General features: G+C 40.8%; 1 protein-coding gene across 1 annotated transcript; it reads right to left on the bottom strand.

The window, feature by feature from the left end:
* Positions 1-17,123: 17,123 nt before the first annotated feature.
* LOC131144334 (RING-H2 finger protein ATL46-like) lies at positions 17,124-18,904 on the bottom strand. Its single transcript, XM_058092907.1, has one exon. It carries the CDS (start codon positions 18,380-18,382, stop codon positions 17,204-17,206), a length of 1,179 nt encoding a protein of 392 aa, XP_057948890.1. The 5' UTR covers positions 18,383-18,904; the 3' UTR covers positions 17,124-17,203.
* Positions 18,905-19,284: the final 380 nt, after the last annotated feature.

The following is a 19,284-nucleotide window of genomic DNA, read 5'->3' as shown; positions in this document are numbered from 1 at the left end:
TTCTTCAAGAGACTGGTTTTATTGAAGGTAAATTTCCTTTTATGTATTTGGGTGTGCCGATAGTGGATGGTAAATTGAAGGCTGTCATTTTGACCATTTAATTCAAAAATCAGTAAGAGAGTTGAGGGCTAGAAAAGTAGACTGTTGTCTCAAGGAGGTCGTCTAGTTTTGTTGAGACATGTGCTTTCGAGCATGTCATTGCATCTGTTATCTATTCTAAATATCCCGAAACTGGTGATAAAAAAGATAAGCGGTATGTTTGCTTCTTTTTTCTGGAGATTTAAGAATGAAATGGAAGGCTTGGAACAAAATTGTGTGTTCCTATGGGAGAGGGGGGCATAAGAGTAAGAGACATTTCAGAAGTGCAATGGTCTTTGTTCATGAAATTTAGTTGGCATTTATTAACACAAAATTCTTTATGAGCTAGATTTTTAAAGCTAAATGTCACACCCTGAACCCCGAAATGGGACCCAATGGTAAAAATGTACCCTAACCTATCCCTGTATCATACAAATAATCCACAGATACAATACAAAGGATGAGGGTCTGACCCAATGGGGTTCTCAGGAACCCTAACCACATCCAAATACAATCATATACGCAGCGAAAAAATGTCATTTTATATATACATATGCAGTACCATACCAGAGTCTATACAAGAGTAGGCACAAGGCTCTATCAACACATACAAATAAGTGCCCAAATACATTTCAAAATGGCAACCCACCAAAAATACAGTCCTAGCACTTACCCAAGCGCTAACCGCAGTAGACCGGCCACTACGCTCCCTACACCAGGACGCTAGTTCTAGTTACTCGAAGGACCTGTAAAAATATACGTACGGTAGGGGTGAAACACCTCTCAGTAAGGAAGAACACATGTTATATCGGTGTGTGGTACATGAGTGTTATCATGACATACTAACATGCATAGTTCAACAGTCAAACAATCAAAACCAATTCTAGTATTTTCACAAAACAAGTAATACAATCTAGTATCATCACACCCTTCGACTCGAAACCGAACTGTCTGGTGGTATTTCACACCCTTTGGTAAAAACCGGCGATCTTGTGATATTTCACACCCTTCGGCCAACGTCGGCAGTCTGGTGATATTTGCACTTTAACAAACGCCGATGCCCCCAGTAACCTAGCATAGCATCAACGTTGAAACGGTACATATTTGGTGTTCACACACCCTTCGGCTCGAAAGCCGGCCAATCTAATGGTATTGCACACTCTTCGGTAAAAGCTAGATTTTCAAACCTGGAACAATTCGGAACTCCGTTCCTATTTCACCAAAATACAACATATGCATGCTCATATAACCAAACAAACCACACCCATTTGATATTCTAAATCATGATTTTTCAAACAAATACAGTTTAAACAAGTCAAGGCACAGTCATCCCAATAACACAGTATAAATCACCATATACGCTCAGTTTTCAACAAAACCAGGGATGCAATTCGTTGTCCCCTTTTCCTAAAACTGTAATAATAAAAAACCCACAGTTTTTCCAATTAGATCCCCCCAAATGAGTAGTCAAAACACACACAGAACCGTGCACCACAGTTCCACCGAGTCCGATTTCAAAAATAACCAATATAAACACAGTTCCCTTTACCTTTTCCCCGAATAGCAAATCCCGAACTCCAAAGCCTCTAAACAGCGAACCGAGTTCCAAAACCTACAAATCACAGTATAGAATATACTCACAAGACTATTTCCTACAAAACTACCGGATCAGAATTGAAAATTGAGTCTTACCTCGATTTTATGTCGAAACCCGAAAATCTCTAAAACAGGATTCCGATTAGTAGAACTTGTAGAGAATCCTTCCACGATCCTCGTGGTAACTTCAGATTCTCGATTCCAGCAACAATCGGCGAAGAAATCTAGAGGGAAAGAGAGTTGGGTGAGTTCTAGAGAGAGAGAGAGATATTTGAAGTTTTCTTAGTTGAGAAGTAAAGAAATTCCTATTTATAGCCCTTTTGACCCGACCAAACTCGTCGACGAAATGGTGTCCTCGTCGACAAGGCTCTGTAGTCCTTTCGTCGACTAGACGGAGGATTCGTCGATGAACCCTGATATTACCGGTTCCCGAAACTTCTCGGCTTCTCCTCGTCGACGAGCCTTTGAATTTCGTCAACGAGAAGGACAAAGACTTCGTCGACAAAATCTGGCTTCGTTGACGAGGCCTACTTTTACCAAAATGCTCCTCTCTTTAAATATTTAAAAACCATTATCAAGAGTCAGGTTCTTACAATCTCCCCTCCTTATAAAAATTTCGTCCTCGAAATTTGCCATCTCTCTTGTTCACAGGCTCATACATACAATCAAACACATATATATCACTCTAAAGAAAAACTGGCGACCACTACAGCATAGCCCCATCATACACATAAACATACATACCCTCACTTATGACAGAGGAATACCGTGGTTACATATACAACGATCTCAGGAATTCACAATACACACACTCCCGACGACAAACAACCTATCCCAACCCACAGTAGGATCATGTACAAGTGCTCAAAACAACTGCAGATACTTCCGGTGTATTTTCGCTTCCAGTTCCCAAGAAGCTTACTCAACCTCGTGGTTTCGCCACAATACCTTCACTAATGGTATCTCTTTGGTACGAAACTTCTAAACTTTATAGTCCAGAACCTGAACAGGTATCTCCTCATACGCTAAATTATCCCCAATTTTCAACTCATCAAAACTAATAACATGTGAAGGATCCAACACGTACCTCCTCAACATGGATACGTGAAACACATCGTGGACCCTCGAAAGTGCAGGTAATGTAATCATATAGGCTACCAAACCCACTCACTCAAGAACTTCAAATGGTCCGATATACCTCGGACTCAACTTGTCTTTCCTCCCAAATCTCATCACCCCTTTCATCGGAGCGATACACAAAAATACCTTACCCCCCCCCCTCAAATTCTAAATCACGGTGGCGAACATCTGCATAACTCTTCTGCCGACTCTGAGTTTATCTAATCCTCTCTCGGATCAAACCAACCTTCTCAGACGCCTGCTGCACAAGTTCAGGTCCTAACACCTGACGTTCACCAACATCATCCCAACACAAAGGCGACCGACACCTCCGATTATACAAAGCTTCGAACGGTGTCATCTCGATACTAGACTGGAAGCTGTTATTATAAGCGAACTCTACAAGTGGCATAAACTGTATCCAGCTACCACCAAAGTCCAATACACAAGCTCACAACATATCTTCCAATATCTATATTGTCCTCTCCGACTGTCCATCAGTTTGGGGGTAGAACATTGTACTGAAAGTAAGCTTCATTCCTAGTGCCTCCTGTAAACTCGTCTAGAATTGAGAAGTAATCATCGGATCTCGATCTGATACAATGGACACCGGTGCTCCGTGCATTCTCACAATCTCATGCACGTACATATCAGCTAGCCTACTCAAAGGATAGCTAACCTTCATCGGTATGAAATGAGCAGATTTCGTCAATCTATCCACAATTATCCAAATAGCATTCTGCCCGTGAAGCGCTAGTGGTAGACCGGTCACAAAATCCATGGAAATATGCTCCAATTTCCACACCGGAATAGGGAAAGGCTGCAACGGCTCTGCCGGCCTCTGATGTTCAGCTTTCACCTGCTGACATGTCAGACACTGCTCCACGAACTGAGCAATCTGCCTCTTCATACCAGACCACCAGAAGGTCTTGCGCAAGTCCAGATATATCTTTGTACTACTAGGATGTACCGTATACAAGGAACGATGTGCCTCCTCTAGAATCGTCCTTCTGATCTCATCATCGTTCGAAACACACAGTCTGGTCCCAAACCTCAATACACCCCCTTCAGAGATGTTAAACTCTGTAACCAATCCCTACTGTACCTTTTCCGTAACCTCTGCCAACTCTGCATCACTAGCCTACGCGGCCTTTATGCTCAAACAAAGTCAACTAGATCACCAAGCTAGCATAGAAGGCCTGATGATCACTAGTCACTAACTCCACGCCAAGGCTTCCCAGATCTTGTCTGATATGATGCTGAGCTACAACCGTAGATACAACCGCAGGTTCCGACTTCCAACTCAATGTATCAGCTTCCACATTAGCCTTCCCTAGGTGATAATTGATTGTGCAATCGTAGTCCTTAATCAACTCAAGCCACCGTCTCTGCCTCATATTCAAATCCTTCTACGTGAAGAAATACCTGAGGCTCTTATGGTCGGTGAAGATCTCACACTACACACCATACAAATAGTGTCGCTAGATCTTTAGTGCATGCACAACAGCAGCCAACTCCAAATCGTGTGTAGGGTAGTTCTTCTCATATTCCTTCAATTACCGAAAGGCATAAGCTACTACCTTACCTTGCTGCATGAGCACACATCCCAGGCCTTTCAAAGACGCATCACTATAAATCACAAACCCACCATCCGCTGAAGGAATGGTCAACACTGGAGCAGTAACTAGCCAGTGCTTCAACTCCTGAAAGTACTGCTCGCAATAATTGGTCCACTCAAACTGCACTTCTTTCTTGGTCAATCGTGTCAGAGGTCCAGACAGTTTAGAGAAACCCTCTACGAACCGACGATAGTAACTCACCAGTCCCACAAAACTCAGAACCTCCTGCACATTCTTCGGCCTTACCCTGTCGACCACAGCTTCAATCTTGCTAGAATCAACTGATATACCATCCCCAGTAACCACATGGCCTAAGAATGCAATTTGACTCAACCAGAATTCACATTTCTTCAACTTAGCATACAGCTTCTTCTCCCGCAGAATCTGTAATACCAACCTCAAATGATCCTCATACTCTTCTAAACTCCTCGAGTATACCAGAATGTCATCAATGAACACCACCACGAATCGATCTAGGTATTCAAGGAAAACTCTGTTCATCAAATCCATAAACACCGCTGGAGCATTCGTCAACCCAAAAGGCATGACCAAAAACTCGTAGTGGCCATATCTGGTTCAGAATGTCGTCTTCGATACATCCTCCGCTCTAACCCTCACCTGATGATATCCTGACCACAAATCTATCTTTGAAAAGACGCGCATCCCCTGCAACTGGTCAAAGATATCATCTATATGCGGTAAAGGATAGCGATTGTTCACAGTTATCTTATTAATGTCACTGTAATCAATGCACATCCGCATCGACCCGTCCTTTTTCTTCAAAAACAATACTAGAGGTGAAACACTAGGTCGAATGAATTCCCTGTCCAATAATTCCTATAACTACTCTTTCAACTCCCAAAATTCTTCTGGAGCCATCCGGTACGGAGCTTTAGAGGTCGATGCCTTACCAGGTAGCAACTATATCGCAAACTCTACCTCACAATCCGGAGGTAAACCGGGTAAATCATCTGGAAACACATCCGGGAACTCGCTGAGTACTCGAATATCCTCGAGTCTCAACTCATCCTGCGGCGGTTCCTTCATACAAACTAGGTACCCCTGACATCCGTCCAAGAGTAGCGTCCTTGCTTGCAATGCCGATAGAATTTGTGGCGTCAAACGCACACGCGATCCCACGAATTCATATTCCTGCTCCCCAGAAGGTCTAAACACTACTACCTTCCTACGACAGTTGATCACCATATAACTAGAGAACAATCAATCCATCCCCAGGATGATATCAAACCCCAACATGTCATATAACACCAGATTTTCCGATAGAAGCTTCCCCTTAATTACCACTAGGCAGTCTTCCAACATCTTCCTACAGAATGATACACTCCCAGATGGCGTAGTAACAAATAACACCTCATTCATGTTTTGGGTTACAACTCCACATCATCTCACAAAATTTACAGATACAAAGGAATGGGTTGCACCCGAATCGAATAAAATAGAAGCTTTACTTGAAAGTAACAATAAGGTACCTATCACCATGTTCCCTGCATGCTCAGCGTCCGCTGGAGTAAGAGAGTATACTCTAGCCGGAGTTGTATTCGTCTGAATGGTTTCCCGAGGTAATTGCTTGCTCCCTCGGTTCACACTAGATGCAGGCACGTCTTACCTCGGCGCCTGACAATCACGAAACATGTGACTTGACTAGCCACAATTGTAGTAGTTACCTCCAAATGACCGGCACTCACCCTCGTGCCATGTGTGGCATCTAGTACAACGTCCACGAGTCTTCCTCATCTGAGAATCCTGGCGCTTGGTATTCTGACGGCACCTCGAGCCCTTGTTTCTCTTCTTCCACGATCCCTGACGAGATCCTTTCTGAGAACCAGAAGGTAATGTCCTCTTCCTCGATTCCTGATCCTCCTCATCCTCTCGGATATCAGTCTCAATCACCTTAACTTTATTCACCAACACCGAGAACTCACGAATCTGAAGCATACCCACCAGTGTGCAGATATGCTTCCTCGGACCTTTCTCAAATCTCTGAGTCTTTTCATACTCGCTCGAGATCAAACATGGAGCAAAGTGGGACAGCTCTATGTACTGAGCCGCATACCCCTACACCGTCATACTCCCTTGAGTTAGAGTAGAAAACTCATCCACCTACGCATCACGTACTGAAGCCAGAAAGTATCTGTCAAAGAACGCCTCCTTGAAACGGCTCTACGTCATCTCCTTAGGACCACCTCTCTGCTTCTCCAATAGATTCACTGCAGTCCACCATCGACCCGCCTCCCCAAATAGCTGGAAGGTGGCATAAATGACTCGCTGCCTATCCGTGCAGTGCAGGACCTCCAAGATCCTCTCAATCTTCTCCACCCAATCCTCTGCTATCGTCGGGTCAGGTCCTCCAGAGAACGTCGGAGGATGCATGCGTGTGAACCTCTCAATGGTCCACCCCGCAGCAATAAAAGAGTGTTCGCGTCTCCTTACACTCCATCCGATCTCCCATAACACCTGCCTTGTCAAACTTTGAGGCACAGAAGGAGACTCATCACTCGCAGTTTCCTCAGAACCACTTCCCAAGTCATTATCCTTGGGCTCCATGCTGCATCACAATAGGAATCTATCAATATCCCTACAACATATACAGTTAACACAATGATCTACACTAATTGTGTTAGCTACTTCCTACCAAGTCCAGGTCTGTCATATCGCACTAACACGAAAGTCGTCAATGATCTGCCCTGCTTTTACTAGAATCATCATTCCAAGAATAACATGGAATACCATCGACAATTCTCGGTCTAGAAACCGAACAACCCTAAACCAACTCTACCCATATCCAACATCCTATACTCTGGTATGTATTCACAGCTACGCCTAACCAAGTCAACAAGATCAAACAACCTGATTAGCTTTAATACCAAGTTGTCACGCCCCGAACCCCGAAATGGGACCCAAGGGTGAAAATGTACCCTAACATGTCTCTGTATCATACAAATAATCCACAGATACAATACAGAGGATGAGGGTCCGACCCCGTGGAGTTCTCAGACACCCTAACCACATCCAAACACAATCATATACGCAGCGGAAAAAGGTCATTCTGTATATAAATATGCAGTACCATACCAGAGTCTATATAAGAGCAGACACAAGGCTCTACCAACAAGTACAAACGGGTGCCCAACTACATCTCAAAATGGCAACCCACCAAAAATACAGTCCTAGCACTTACCCAAGCACTAATTGCAATACACCGGCCACTACGCTCCCTACACCGAGACTCTAATTTCGGTTATTCGAAGGACCTGTAAAAATGTACGTACAGTAGGGATGAGACACCTCTCAGTAAGGAAGAACACAGGTTATATCGGTGTGTGGCACATGAGTGTTATCATGACATACTAACATGCATAGTTCAATAGTCAAAACAATCAAAATCAGTTCTAGTATTTTCACAAAACAAGTAATACAATCTGGTGTCATCACACCCTTCGGCTTGAAGCCGGACTGTCTGGTGGTATTTCACACCCTTCGATAAAAATTGGTGATCTAGTGATATTTCACACCCTTCAGCCAAAGCCGGCAGTCTGGTGATATTTCACACCCTTCGGCAAACGTCGGTGCCCCCAGTAACCTAGCATAGCATTAGCATTGAACTGGTACAGATCTGGTGTTCGCACACCCTTCGGCTCGAAAGCCGGCCAATCTAGTGGTATTGCACACTCTTCGGCAAAAGCCAAATTTTCAAACCTGGAACAATTCGGAACCTCGTTCCTATTTCACCAAAATACAACATATGCATGCTTATATAACCAAACAAACCACACCCATTTGGTAATCTAAATCATGGTTTTTCAAACAAATACAGTTTAAATAAGTCAAGGCACAGTCGTTCCAATAACACAGTATAAATCACCATATACGCTCGGTTTTCAACAAAACCAAGGATGCAGCCCGTCACCCCCTTTTTCCCAAAACTGTAATAATGAAAAATTCACAGTTTTCCCAGTTAGATCCCCCCAAATGAGTAGTCAAACCACACACAAGATCGTGAACCACAGTTCCACCGAGTCCGATTTCAAAAATAACCAATATAAACACAGTTCAACTTACCTTTTCCTCGAATAGCAAATCCCAAACTTCAAGGCCCCTAAACAACGAACCGAGTTCCAAAACCTACAAATCACAGTACATAATATACTCACAAGATTGTTTCCTACAAAACTACTAGATCAAAATTGAAAACCGTGCCTTACCTCGATTTTACGCTGAAACCCAAAAATCTCCGAAACGGGATTCTGATCCATAGAACTTGTAGAGAATCCTTCCACGATCCTCCAGGTAACTTCAGATTCCCGATTCCAGCAACGATTGGCGAAAAAGTCTAGAGAGAAAGTGAGTTGGGCGAGTTCTAGAGAGAGAGAGATATTTGAAGTTTTTTTAGTTGAGAAGTAAAGAAATTCCTATTTATAGCCCCTTTGACCTGGTCAAACTCATCAACAAAATGGTGTCCTCGTCGACAAGACTCTATAGTCCTTTCATCGACGAGATGGAGGATTCATCAACGAACCCTGATATTATCGGTTCCTGAAACTTCTCGACTTCTCCTCGTCGACGAGCCTCTGAATTTCGTTGACGAGAAGAACAAAGACTTCGTCAACGAAATCAGGCTTCGTCAACGAGACCTGCTCTTTTACCAAATTGCCCCTTTTTAAAATATTTAAAAATCATTATCAAGAGTTGGGTTCTTACACTAAATATGTGAAATGAGAACATATTACTCTTTGCAGACCACATGGATCGGATTCTTAATTTTGGAGGAAAGTTCTACAGGGTATGCCTGAATTGTTAAGTAAATCTAAGTGGAAGGTTAGAGAAAGAGATGTAAAATTGTGGTATGATAAGTTTCTGGATTCGAGACCCTTGTTCTCAGATTGTCCAGATGGTGCACATTCACATATCAGATTAAAAGATTTGGTTATCAATAATGCATGGGATGTGAAAAATTTGCAGAAGATTCTGGGGTTTAATAAAGAGGAAGAAATGATGGAAAAAGTGGGAAAACTTAGAAACTCTTCGGATATACTGCTATGACTCCCAAAAAAGGATGGTTGCTTTAATTTAAAGTCTGCATGGGATCTTATCAGAGTCAGAACTCCAAAATTTGATTGGGCAAAATGGGTTTGGAATAAATGGTTACCGAAGAAAATTGCTATCTGTATGTGGAAGGCCGCTTTTGAGTGCTTAAGCGTTGATGAAAATATGAGAAGGGTGGGGGTATCACTTGTTTCGGCGTGTAATTGTTATGAGATAAGGTAACCAGAAGATATGGAGCATGTGTTAAATAAGGGAGACCTTGCTGTTGATGTAAAGAGGAAGGTTTCGGTGGAGGTAAGTGTACCTTTCCTTAGGCAACAAAGTTGGAAAGAAAGAGTCCAAATGTGGTTTAATAGGGTTTCCATGTCATGCCCCGAACCTGCAAGTGGGTCCCAGGTGTGAGTTTAAGTAACCTAACCTGTCTCTGTATCAGTTTAAACATACATGATACAATACATAAAGCGGGTCCGACCCCGTGGGGTAAACAGATGCCCACATTCATACACACAATCATCCATATTCATCCATAATACGCAGCGGAATACGGTCTTTTATATAATAATAGTATCATACCAGAGTCTAAACAACTAAGATATACATTCTCATAATTACAACACATACTCCAGGTGTCTGCATACTATACCGACAACCTGGATACCAAAACTCGTACCTAAAAGGTACTAGCAGTAGCTACGACACCCTTTGCTTTTGGACGCTAGGATGCTACTTACCGCTACCTGAAGGCTCTGAAAATATTATACGTACATTCAGGGTGAGACACCTCTCAGTAAGGAAGAAAACAGTTCATATCAGTGTGTGGCATATCAGTGTCATTTTACATACTTCATAACATTATACATACGATATAGTTCGAAACAATTCGTACAGTTTCATACAGTTCCAGTATTTTCACAACACCATTCCAGTTCATACGATACCCAACATACATACATACATACATAAATACATACGGTCAGTGTTGTCACACTAGTTCGCAACTACACTAAGTCACCTCGTCTCACAGCGATTACATTGCTACATACGCAATTACGCTGCGATGATCAAGGCCTAATAGTGATTACATTGGTCCATACGCAACTACACTAGGTCACCTAGTCTTACAGCAATTACATTACTACACATGCAACTACGAAGATCTACGACTCAGACCCAATAGTGATTACATTGCTACATACACAACTACACAAGGTCACCTAATCTCACCACGATTACATTGCCACATGCAAAACTACGCTGCAACGACCTAGGCCCATAGTGAATCCATTGCTTCATACGATGTAGCATATAGATCACACCACTTCGGTGACCAACCGGAATTAGACTGGCGATATTTCACACCCTCGAAAATAGAGTCGGACACTCTTGCCTACGGTAGTTAACCAATCCAAGGCACAGCATACGGTAATTAGCTGCCACATAGTTGTTTCGGCGTACGATAATTAACCGCCACTAGCCGATTTCACAAAACCTGGAATCATTTTGGAACTCACATCCCTATACATTTCAGCGTACGGTAATTAGTCACCACATAACTGTTTTACAAATACCTGAAACAAATACATACATTCATACATACCACACTTATTTGGTTTACAGCAAATCATATCAATTACAATTTCAAGTATACAGTTTATGCAAATATGGATTACGGTCACCTCAATAATACAGTTTTAATACAACCAACAGATTTCCAAACAAAATAGAGATAATACCCGAAATCCCTAATTTTTTCGAAAAACAGTAACCCAAAAATCCCGTATTTTACTCGATAGATTTTCCCAAATAAGTAGTCAAAACATACATATGATCGTAGCCTACAGGCTTACCAATCATGATTTCAAAAATGGACTGATATAAACAAAATCCCCTTACCTTAACCCGAATTCCAACTACGAACTCTACGGCCCTCAAAACTACGAACCGAGACTTCAAAACCTACAAACCACAGTACTTGTAACGACCTCAAAATTCTTATCATTTTTTTTTTATATGTATACAATAAACATTCCTACGCAGCAGAAACATATATCATGAGACCATTTATACATAAACTGTACAATACCAGATTCTAGAATATATAGATCATACAAAAATGCCACTTCAGTATCATCTATCCCAAAAACATTCACAATTTTTTTAAAAACTCACCCTATAACCAGGGTGACCAAACACTCTCTCTATCCGCAAGCCTGATCTGCTCGCCTATCCGGCTCACCTGAAAAATGTTAGAAAAAAAGGGTGAGTCGACGCTCAGTAAGTGGAAATATGCTATCACTAGTGTGTGGCAACTAAGTTAAGTATGCTTTTAAAATAATAACTGTTTTGTAATGCAATAAACAATCTGTAAATCATATCTTTCAAACATATCTTTCCTTCTCAATTTAAAGTACACTACACCATCTGTATTTTTCTACTTTTCATACTGGTAATATCATACTATATTGTAAAACTGTAAACATATAAATATCTGTACTTTATCCCTGGAACTCTATACGTCATGATTTGACCCCTCATGACAAGATTGTGCGGCCCGTAGGCGGGACTCTATCTGGTCAACCCTCCAGATAGGTCATCATACTTTACACTACCTCAACCCGTCCAAACTGCATCCTCTCCTAAGCTCGAGACTGGCTACTATCTCTTCAAACCGGCCCCCTCAACCCAGTGTACTGGGGAGCTGCATACTCTCCGAGCACGGCTGACGGTACCCACATACTATCTGAGCTATGTGGTTGCACTCTATCTGTATCTAGTAACGGTACCGTGCTCTGTAATCTGTATCTGTCTGTGTAACTTTCCTCAGGGATCTGATACTATATACATATATACATATATATACTCTTTTACTGTTTTCATCTTGTTTCCAAAATTACCATAACTCTGTTTTTCTGTACTGTAAACACTGTATCTGTAGCATCTTGATGCTACCTCTGTATATCTATCTGTGTATTCTGTATATATACTCTGTCTGTGTTCTGTATGTTATGGTAATAGGAAAAACATGGCATGTTATAACACTGTCTATATATATATATACTGTTCTGTAATAAACTGTAATATAAAATACTGATCTGTGTATCTGTATACATGTATATGGATATATGTATATAACTGTTTCGTGAAGCCATCCATATAGAATCTGTATATGTATGTACATTTCTTTGTGAATATAAATCTATATCTGTATAATCTCATATGCTGGAAAACTATATCAAATATATATACTATCTATATCTTTGTATCTAATATAGTATGATGTTTCATAATAACTGTATAAATTCATTCTTTACATGAAAGTCTACTTAGGTCACACAAATATTTATGCTCATTTCCTATAAAAGCTATATAATAAACTAGCATGAAAATATGTTTATAAAATCTCTATTAATTCTATAAAAACTCCTAGCATAACATATTTCCCTTACCTCAACTTTGAAAAGCCCCTATAAAAATCTGGCTATATACCCGCAGGATTCCTAACCCGATATCCTGAAAATGCAATCTCCCAGAACAAAACATCAGTATTTCCTAATCTACATCATTTTCTATAACTGTCAGGAAGTCAAAAACTCAATAAAAGATCTTACCCAGAATTTGGGATGAAATCCAACTTCGTTTTCTCAACAATCCGCTCCGGCAAACTTGTAGGGAATTCCACCAGGAGCGTCGTGATAGCCTCGGATTGTTGATCCGGCGACTAGTGGGGCCAAAAATGAAGAGAGAAGGGAGAGAGAGTCGTAAAGAGAGAGAGGAGAGAGAGAGCTCGGAGGAAAATGATAAAAATCCCGGATTTCAACTATTTATAGAACAGGGGATTTCGTCGATGAGACTCTATATTCGTCGATGAGTCCTTCACAAATTTCGTCGACGAGGCCCTGTATTCGTCGACGAAATTCAGGCTGCCTCAGAACCCCTCTCGGCATTTTCTCATTGACGAAACCCTGTGTTCGTCGACGAAATTTCTTAACCACTCGTCGACGAATCTCTGTATTCGTCGACGAGTCCTTGTAATTTCTTGAATTTATTTTATTCTCCAAAATGCAATGTCGTCGACGAACGCAAGTCTACGGCCTCCTTCTGTTTCTGTATCTATTTTCCTCTCTCTTTAATATTTGAATATGGATATTTTCTGACTTGTTATAGTACTATACATGCTTACAATCCATACTACTACACATACTGAATCAGAAATAAAAACCGAGTCTTACATCGATTTTAGCCCGAAACCCAAAAACGCTCGAAACGGACTTCCAATCCACTAGAAACGTAGAGAATCCTTCACTGATCCTCGAGTAACTTTGGATTTACGATTCCGGCGACAAACAGCGAAGCAATCGAGGAGAGAGAGAGAGAGAGAGAGAGAGAGAGAGAGAGAGCTTCAAATCTTAGAGAGAGAGAGAGAGAGAGAAAGGAAAGCCAAAACTTAGCCAAGAAGCAACTGAAAATATCCTTATAAAGACCTTTGACCCGGAAGATTTCGTCGACGAATTGGTGTCCTTGTTGACGAGGTCTTCAGGGATTTCGTCGACGAACCTTGATATTTAAAATTTTTCAAACCTCTCGGCTTTTCCTTGTCGACAAACCACTGAATTTCATCGACGAGAAGTCTTCTACCTTCGTCGACGAATTATGGCATCGTTGACGAAGTCTATAGAATTCCATTTTTTTACCCCTCTTTTACATAATTAACCCATACAACACAATTCAGGTTCTTATATTCCAGATACTCTCAATTGGGATCATTGATGGGTTTGTTTCCTTATTTAGTAGTTTGGAGGCTATGGAGAAGGAGATGTGCAGCTAGAATAAAGGGAAAATTGGAGAGTAGTGTTGTGTGGCTGTCCATTAAGTATTGGGTGGGGGTTTTGAGCAAGAACATGATAGAAATGACTTAGTTAAAGGATACTGATGTTCGGATATTGCAGAATCTGGAAGTACAAATTGTGAATAAAAGAATTAAAATTATGCAATGTGTGAGATGGCTAAAACCGAGGCAAGGGAGGTTGAAACTGAATTTGGACAGGAGCAGCTTAGGGAACCCAGGGCCGCCGGCGAGTGGTGGTGGCATCCTTAGAGACCATACAAGTTCTTTTGTTTTTGGTTTTTCAAAATATTTTGATTTTTGTTCAAATAATAAAGCTGAATTGAGAGCTGTGTGGAAGAAATAAAGATTTGCAAACATTTGAGTCATACCAATATTGATATTAAATGTAATTCGAATATTGTAATAAATTGGATAAGATCCACTAAGTGATCTTTGTGGAATTTGTGGGATTTTTAGAAGCAACTTATTGGTTTATTGAAGGGAGTAGATTTTTTGATAAATCATTGGTATAGAGAAGGGAACAAAGTGGCAGATGCTTTGACTCGACAAAGTGCTATGGGGAGAAATAATTTGTTTACAAATAGTAGTGAACTTCCTATAATTATCAATGGTTTATATAAATTGGAGAAAATGGGTACGACTTATATGAGATATGTTTAATTGATTTCCTATTGGTATTAGTTTATGCTTATATGAGGTTTTTTTTCTTTTGTTTGTTTTGTTGCGTCTGGTGTTTTATTGGTTTGTAGGTCCTTGTTTTGCTTTGTTTGATGTTGGTATTGTTTTTGAGAGGCATGTAAAGTCTTTTTTTTTTTTTTTCTATTTTAATCTCTCATTACTTGTCTTGTAATCACGATAATCATCCACCAAAAGTGAGGGTTTATCAATAAATAAATGGAGGTGTCGCCATTCTTTGAAAAATAAAATAAAATAAAATAAAAAGTTCAAATCCACACAAATTTAAATTTAAATCTTAAAATTCAAATCTCCAAATACAAGATCCGGGAAAAAAAATTAAAAAGCCTTGAAACCTCTTTTAATATAATATAAAAAACTAAAAAGTAATATACTAACTTCTTTCTACTAACACTCCCTTCTTGGTCTTACAAGCACATGGGCATGTCTTGTAGCTTTGGATCGCAAACAAATTCACAAATTCCCCGCCCCATCTCTTTTTAAATTGCATCCAGAGACCCTCATGCACACAACTACCCAAGTGTAATCCTTTTTTTGAAATCTTAATTGTAAGATGTGAGTGTCTAAAGTTTTAATTAATTTTGATGAGATCACTAAATAGAAATTAGGAAACAGTATGAATATGAATATTGAAAGGCTCAGAAAGTCTGAATGCTTCTAAAATGATATCTGAAAAAGCTTATTTTCGAGAATGAGATGTCTAACTCAAATGAACATTTTTGTTTAGTTTACCGTCATAAGAATTAATGCGACCACCACCACCACCGTGCTAATTTTTGGCACCAAAAATGTTGAAGGATTAACCAAACTCCATCTAAAGATTATAACTTAGTGGAGTGAAAATATTTTATATACACATTCCAAAAGGACTAGACTGACTGACTGGCTACCGCACATGGTTTCACAGTAATGCCCAGCCTGTGTTGTGTCTTGTTTACTGCTGACTGAACTCTATAGCTACCTGCTGTTTGCTTGGCCACCGACTCACAGTGGCAGCTGGGCTTTCTCTAACTTGGATCTTGAAGCTAGGAAAAATAAAAAAAAATAGTACCTACTGTTCGTCTGCTTTTTTTTATTTTTTCAATCTTTGCCTGAAAAATTTCGAGTCATGCCTAACATGCAGTGCCTTGGATTTATCGCCTGGTGGCCCATCCACCCATGCCTTCAAATCCCAAACCCCGACTTGACCCTTTCTAAGGACCACATCACTGGTACTTAATTTTTCTTTTCTTTCTTTTTTCGTTTTTGGACTTGTATGCCTTCGCCTCTGTCCTGAAGAGTTGGTAATTTGATGATATGATCTCATCTTACCGAATACCAACTTCTGATTTGGGCTCATCAGCAAAAACTGCCTGATCTTTTTGTGTGTGAACAGAAGAAAAATTTAATCAATTAAACCCAGAAGAGCACTTTTTGAAGGGTAGGGCAGTGAGAAGCAGTCTAGGACCCCACAGCCCACCGGTACCCTGACTTAACCCTTTTGAACCTAAATTGAAATAATGGACTATGGCTCCTCCTCCTCCTCCTCCTGTCATCAGCCATCACTCATCACTTGGGTCCTTCACACAACTTTTCATAGATCCCACATCTCTCCATCATTATTCCAAGCAAAAGTCCCTGGTCAGAAGATAGCATACCGAGTTCTGGAGACGCCCAAAGCCTCTCTCATAAACAACAAAAAGCAAATCCGATTAGACTCCACTGTTAAAAAAGAAAAATCGATTTGGCTATTCACCAGGTACATATATGGGGGATTCTGTCCTCTTTTTCTCTTAACCAAGTTAAAAAAGAGGAGAGTTTTTTCGCTCAGAGCTTGTCAAATGGTTGGAATTATTTTACTGACCAAGCTTCTCTACAGGGGGTGAGCAAAAGCAGCTGACAAAGTTCACCCTGTACAGAGAATAAAGTGTGACCCAAACAGGAGGAGCATTATATTATAAGACCAAATCATAAAGGTTACATCTTAGTAAAAGTAAAGGCATTTCTGCAACTTACAAGTGCAAAGAGTGAAAAGATGTAAAGCGAAAGGAAGCACAATGAGAAATTTGAATCCCAAAAGTATTGTATAGTTAAGAGATAAAGCAGAAGGCTCCGAAGAAAGAGAATTGCGCAGAAAAAAGAAGGTTCAATTAATGGGCGTAAATGGATTAATCAACAAAGAAATTACAACACTAGATCAATATATTCATGTAACTTGAGTTCTATCAAGCCATGACAAACCCATATTAACATAAGAACTGCTCAGATGTGTATCTGAAGGACTTGGGAACTTACCCTTCTTAGACCATTGCCAGATCTTGGAAACAGAAAAGCTTTCACCTTTACTTCCAATGTTAATCTTCTTACCCTCAGCATCCCCATCAATGGAAGAAGAATTACCATTGGGCTCACCTCTCTCTCCCCCAAGCTTCACCTCACCGCCATCAATACTACCAGCAGCAGCAGCTGCTGTAGTGTGTGTGTGGCACAAGGCCACTTGGAGATTTGAATTACTAACAACATATTGAAATGAACCCATTGAGAAACATCTCCTTGCATCCAAATTACTACTACTAGTCTCTCCCTCCACTCTCTTATCTCCTCCTTCATCATCATTTGAGCCTCTAAATTTGCCAAGCCTCACAGAAAAAACTCTCTTGTCACCGACAATCTCAGCCCCACCTCCACCATTGCCAGGAAAGCAATCTTCTTCTCTTGAATCTTCCAAAACATACAACGGGCTTTCCATGCCTAGCCCAGGAGTGAAGAGGGTCCCCCTGCAAAGAGGGCAACTTGAATTCGAAAGCAACCATGTGTCTATACAGTCAATGTGAAAAGCATGGCCGCAAAGGGGCAACAATCTCAACTTGTCCCGTTCTGAAAATTCACAAAGGCAAACTGCACAATCAAACGGCTCCTTGAGGCCCTTTATCTCTTTGTATAGAAAAACAGGAAGAGCATCTATGAAAGCTTGATCCAGCCCCGAGTCATGAAGATGGAAGAGCTGTTGCAGCTGTCTCTGGAAAGCATGAGGCCCAGACATTTCAGGGTATCTGTTGGATTGAGAGATTGAAGACGAAGATCTGTGCTTTACGAGAAATCGAACAAGCAGGTGGAGCAGACCAGAGATGAAAAATATAACAGCTAGAATCACTATGATGAAAAGAACAGCTGGGCTTATTTTACTTCCTGATGATGCCGCCGGAGTTGAATCTTTTGGGTAATTGTCGCTGTAAGGAGATAGCGAAGAAGGAGATGCAGAAGAGGAAGAGAGAGAATAAGGGAGCAGATAAGAGAGAGAAGGCTGGTCCGAAGAACCATCTTTTTGTTTGGTTTGGAATCTAATCTTAGGCATTCTAGGAAATGGGCATGCTGAAAAAAACATCACTTTTCTCAACTTCCCAGAATCAATCACAGTGCAATCTACGATGGCTCAAGAAACCACTTCCTCTGCTTTCTCTGAGATCAACATTAAATCATTTTTTCTTGGTGGAAGCAAGCAACGTAGCCATTTTTTCTTGCATTTAGGATAAACCCATTGCTATTTAGCAGCAACATGTGCATGGCAACCAAAAATTGACTCTGATTTGGCCCAAAAACAAAAAGAAGACGACTTTGTGTTCAAACAAACGATTCTTTCTCTGGTTTTGACATGAATCCCAAGCCAGGGATCTGAGAAAAACAGAAGGGGTAGAAGGTGAGTTTGGAGAGGTCAAGGTTGTAGCTTACCTGCAGCCATTAGCGGATCCCAATCCCATTTCACTGGGTTGATGTGTGTGGTATTGAGCTACTTACTTGCAGAGAAGAAACCCTAAAAGCAGTTCTGATTAGAAGGTCTTTAATGAGTTTTATAATGCGGGGGAGTGTGGCGAGAGTGCAGGTAGTAGCTTCCAAAAAGCGAAGTCATGGGAGCAAGAAAGTACACCCTGGGCATTTTTGTCATATTGAACCATCTGGGCTCTGTGATTGCGCCACCTGTCACCAAGCTATTGGGCTGAGGACCTGAGCTACCCCTTCCCTTCCCAAAAGCAAGAACATGATCGCCGCTTCATCCTTGCCTTGCTCAACTCAACTTGCTCTGCTCATGTTGAACCCTAACTGAACTTGACATGAGCTTAGTTTCACAATTCATACAATGTATAGTCATATGCAAATGAAAGTTTCTCAGACTGTGAACCAGTGATCCAAAACTTTTTCAGGCACCTCATAGATCTCTAAGATGATTCTGCCCTGACCATCAATGCATTTCATATCATCACTTCTTAAAATTTCTTTGCATTGTGAAAA

This window comes from Malania oleifera, chromosome 12 (genome assembly GCF_029873635.1).
Source record: "Malania oleifera isolate guangnan ecotype guangnan chromosome 12, ASM2987363v1, whole genome shotgun sequence".
NCBI classification, from domain to species: Eukaryota; Viridiplantae; Streptophyta; class Magnoliopsida; order Santalales; family Ximeniaceae; genus Malania; species Malania oleifera.
Note: the sequence above shows the minus strand (reverse complement) of the source record. Positions and strands in the feature narration are given on the sequence as shown.

Coding starts and splice junctions, on each gene's coding strand:
- LOC131144334 (XM_058092907.1), bottom strand. CDS start 18,382: ATGTTTTTTTCAGCATGCCCATTTCCTAGAATGCCTAAGATTAGATTC.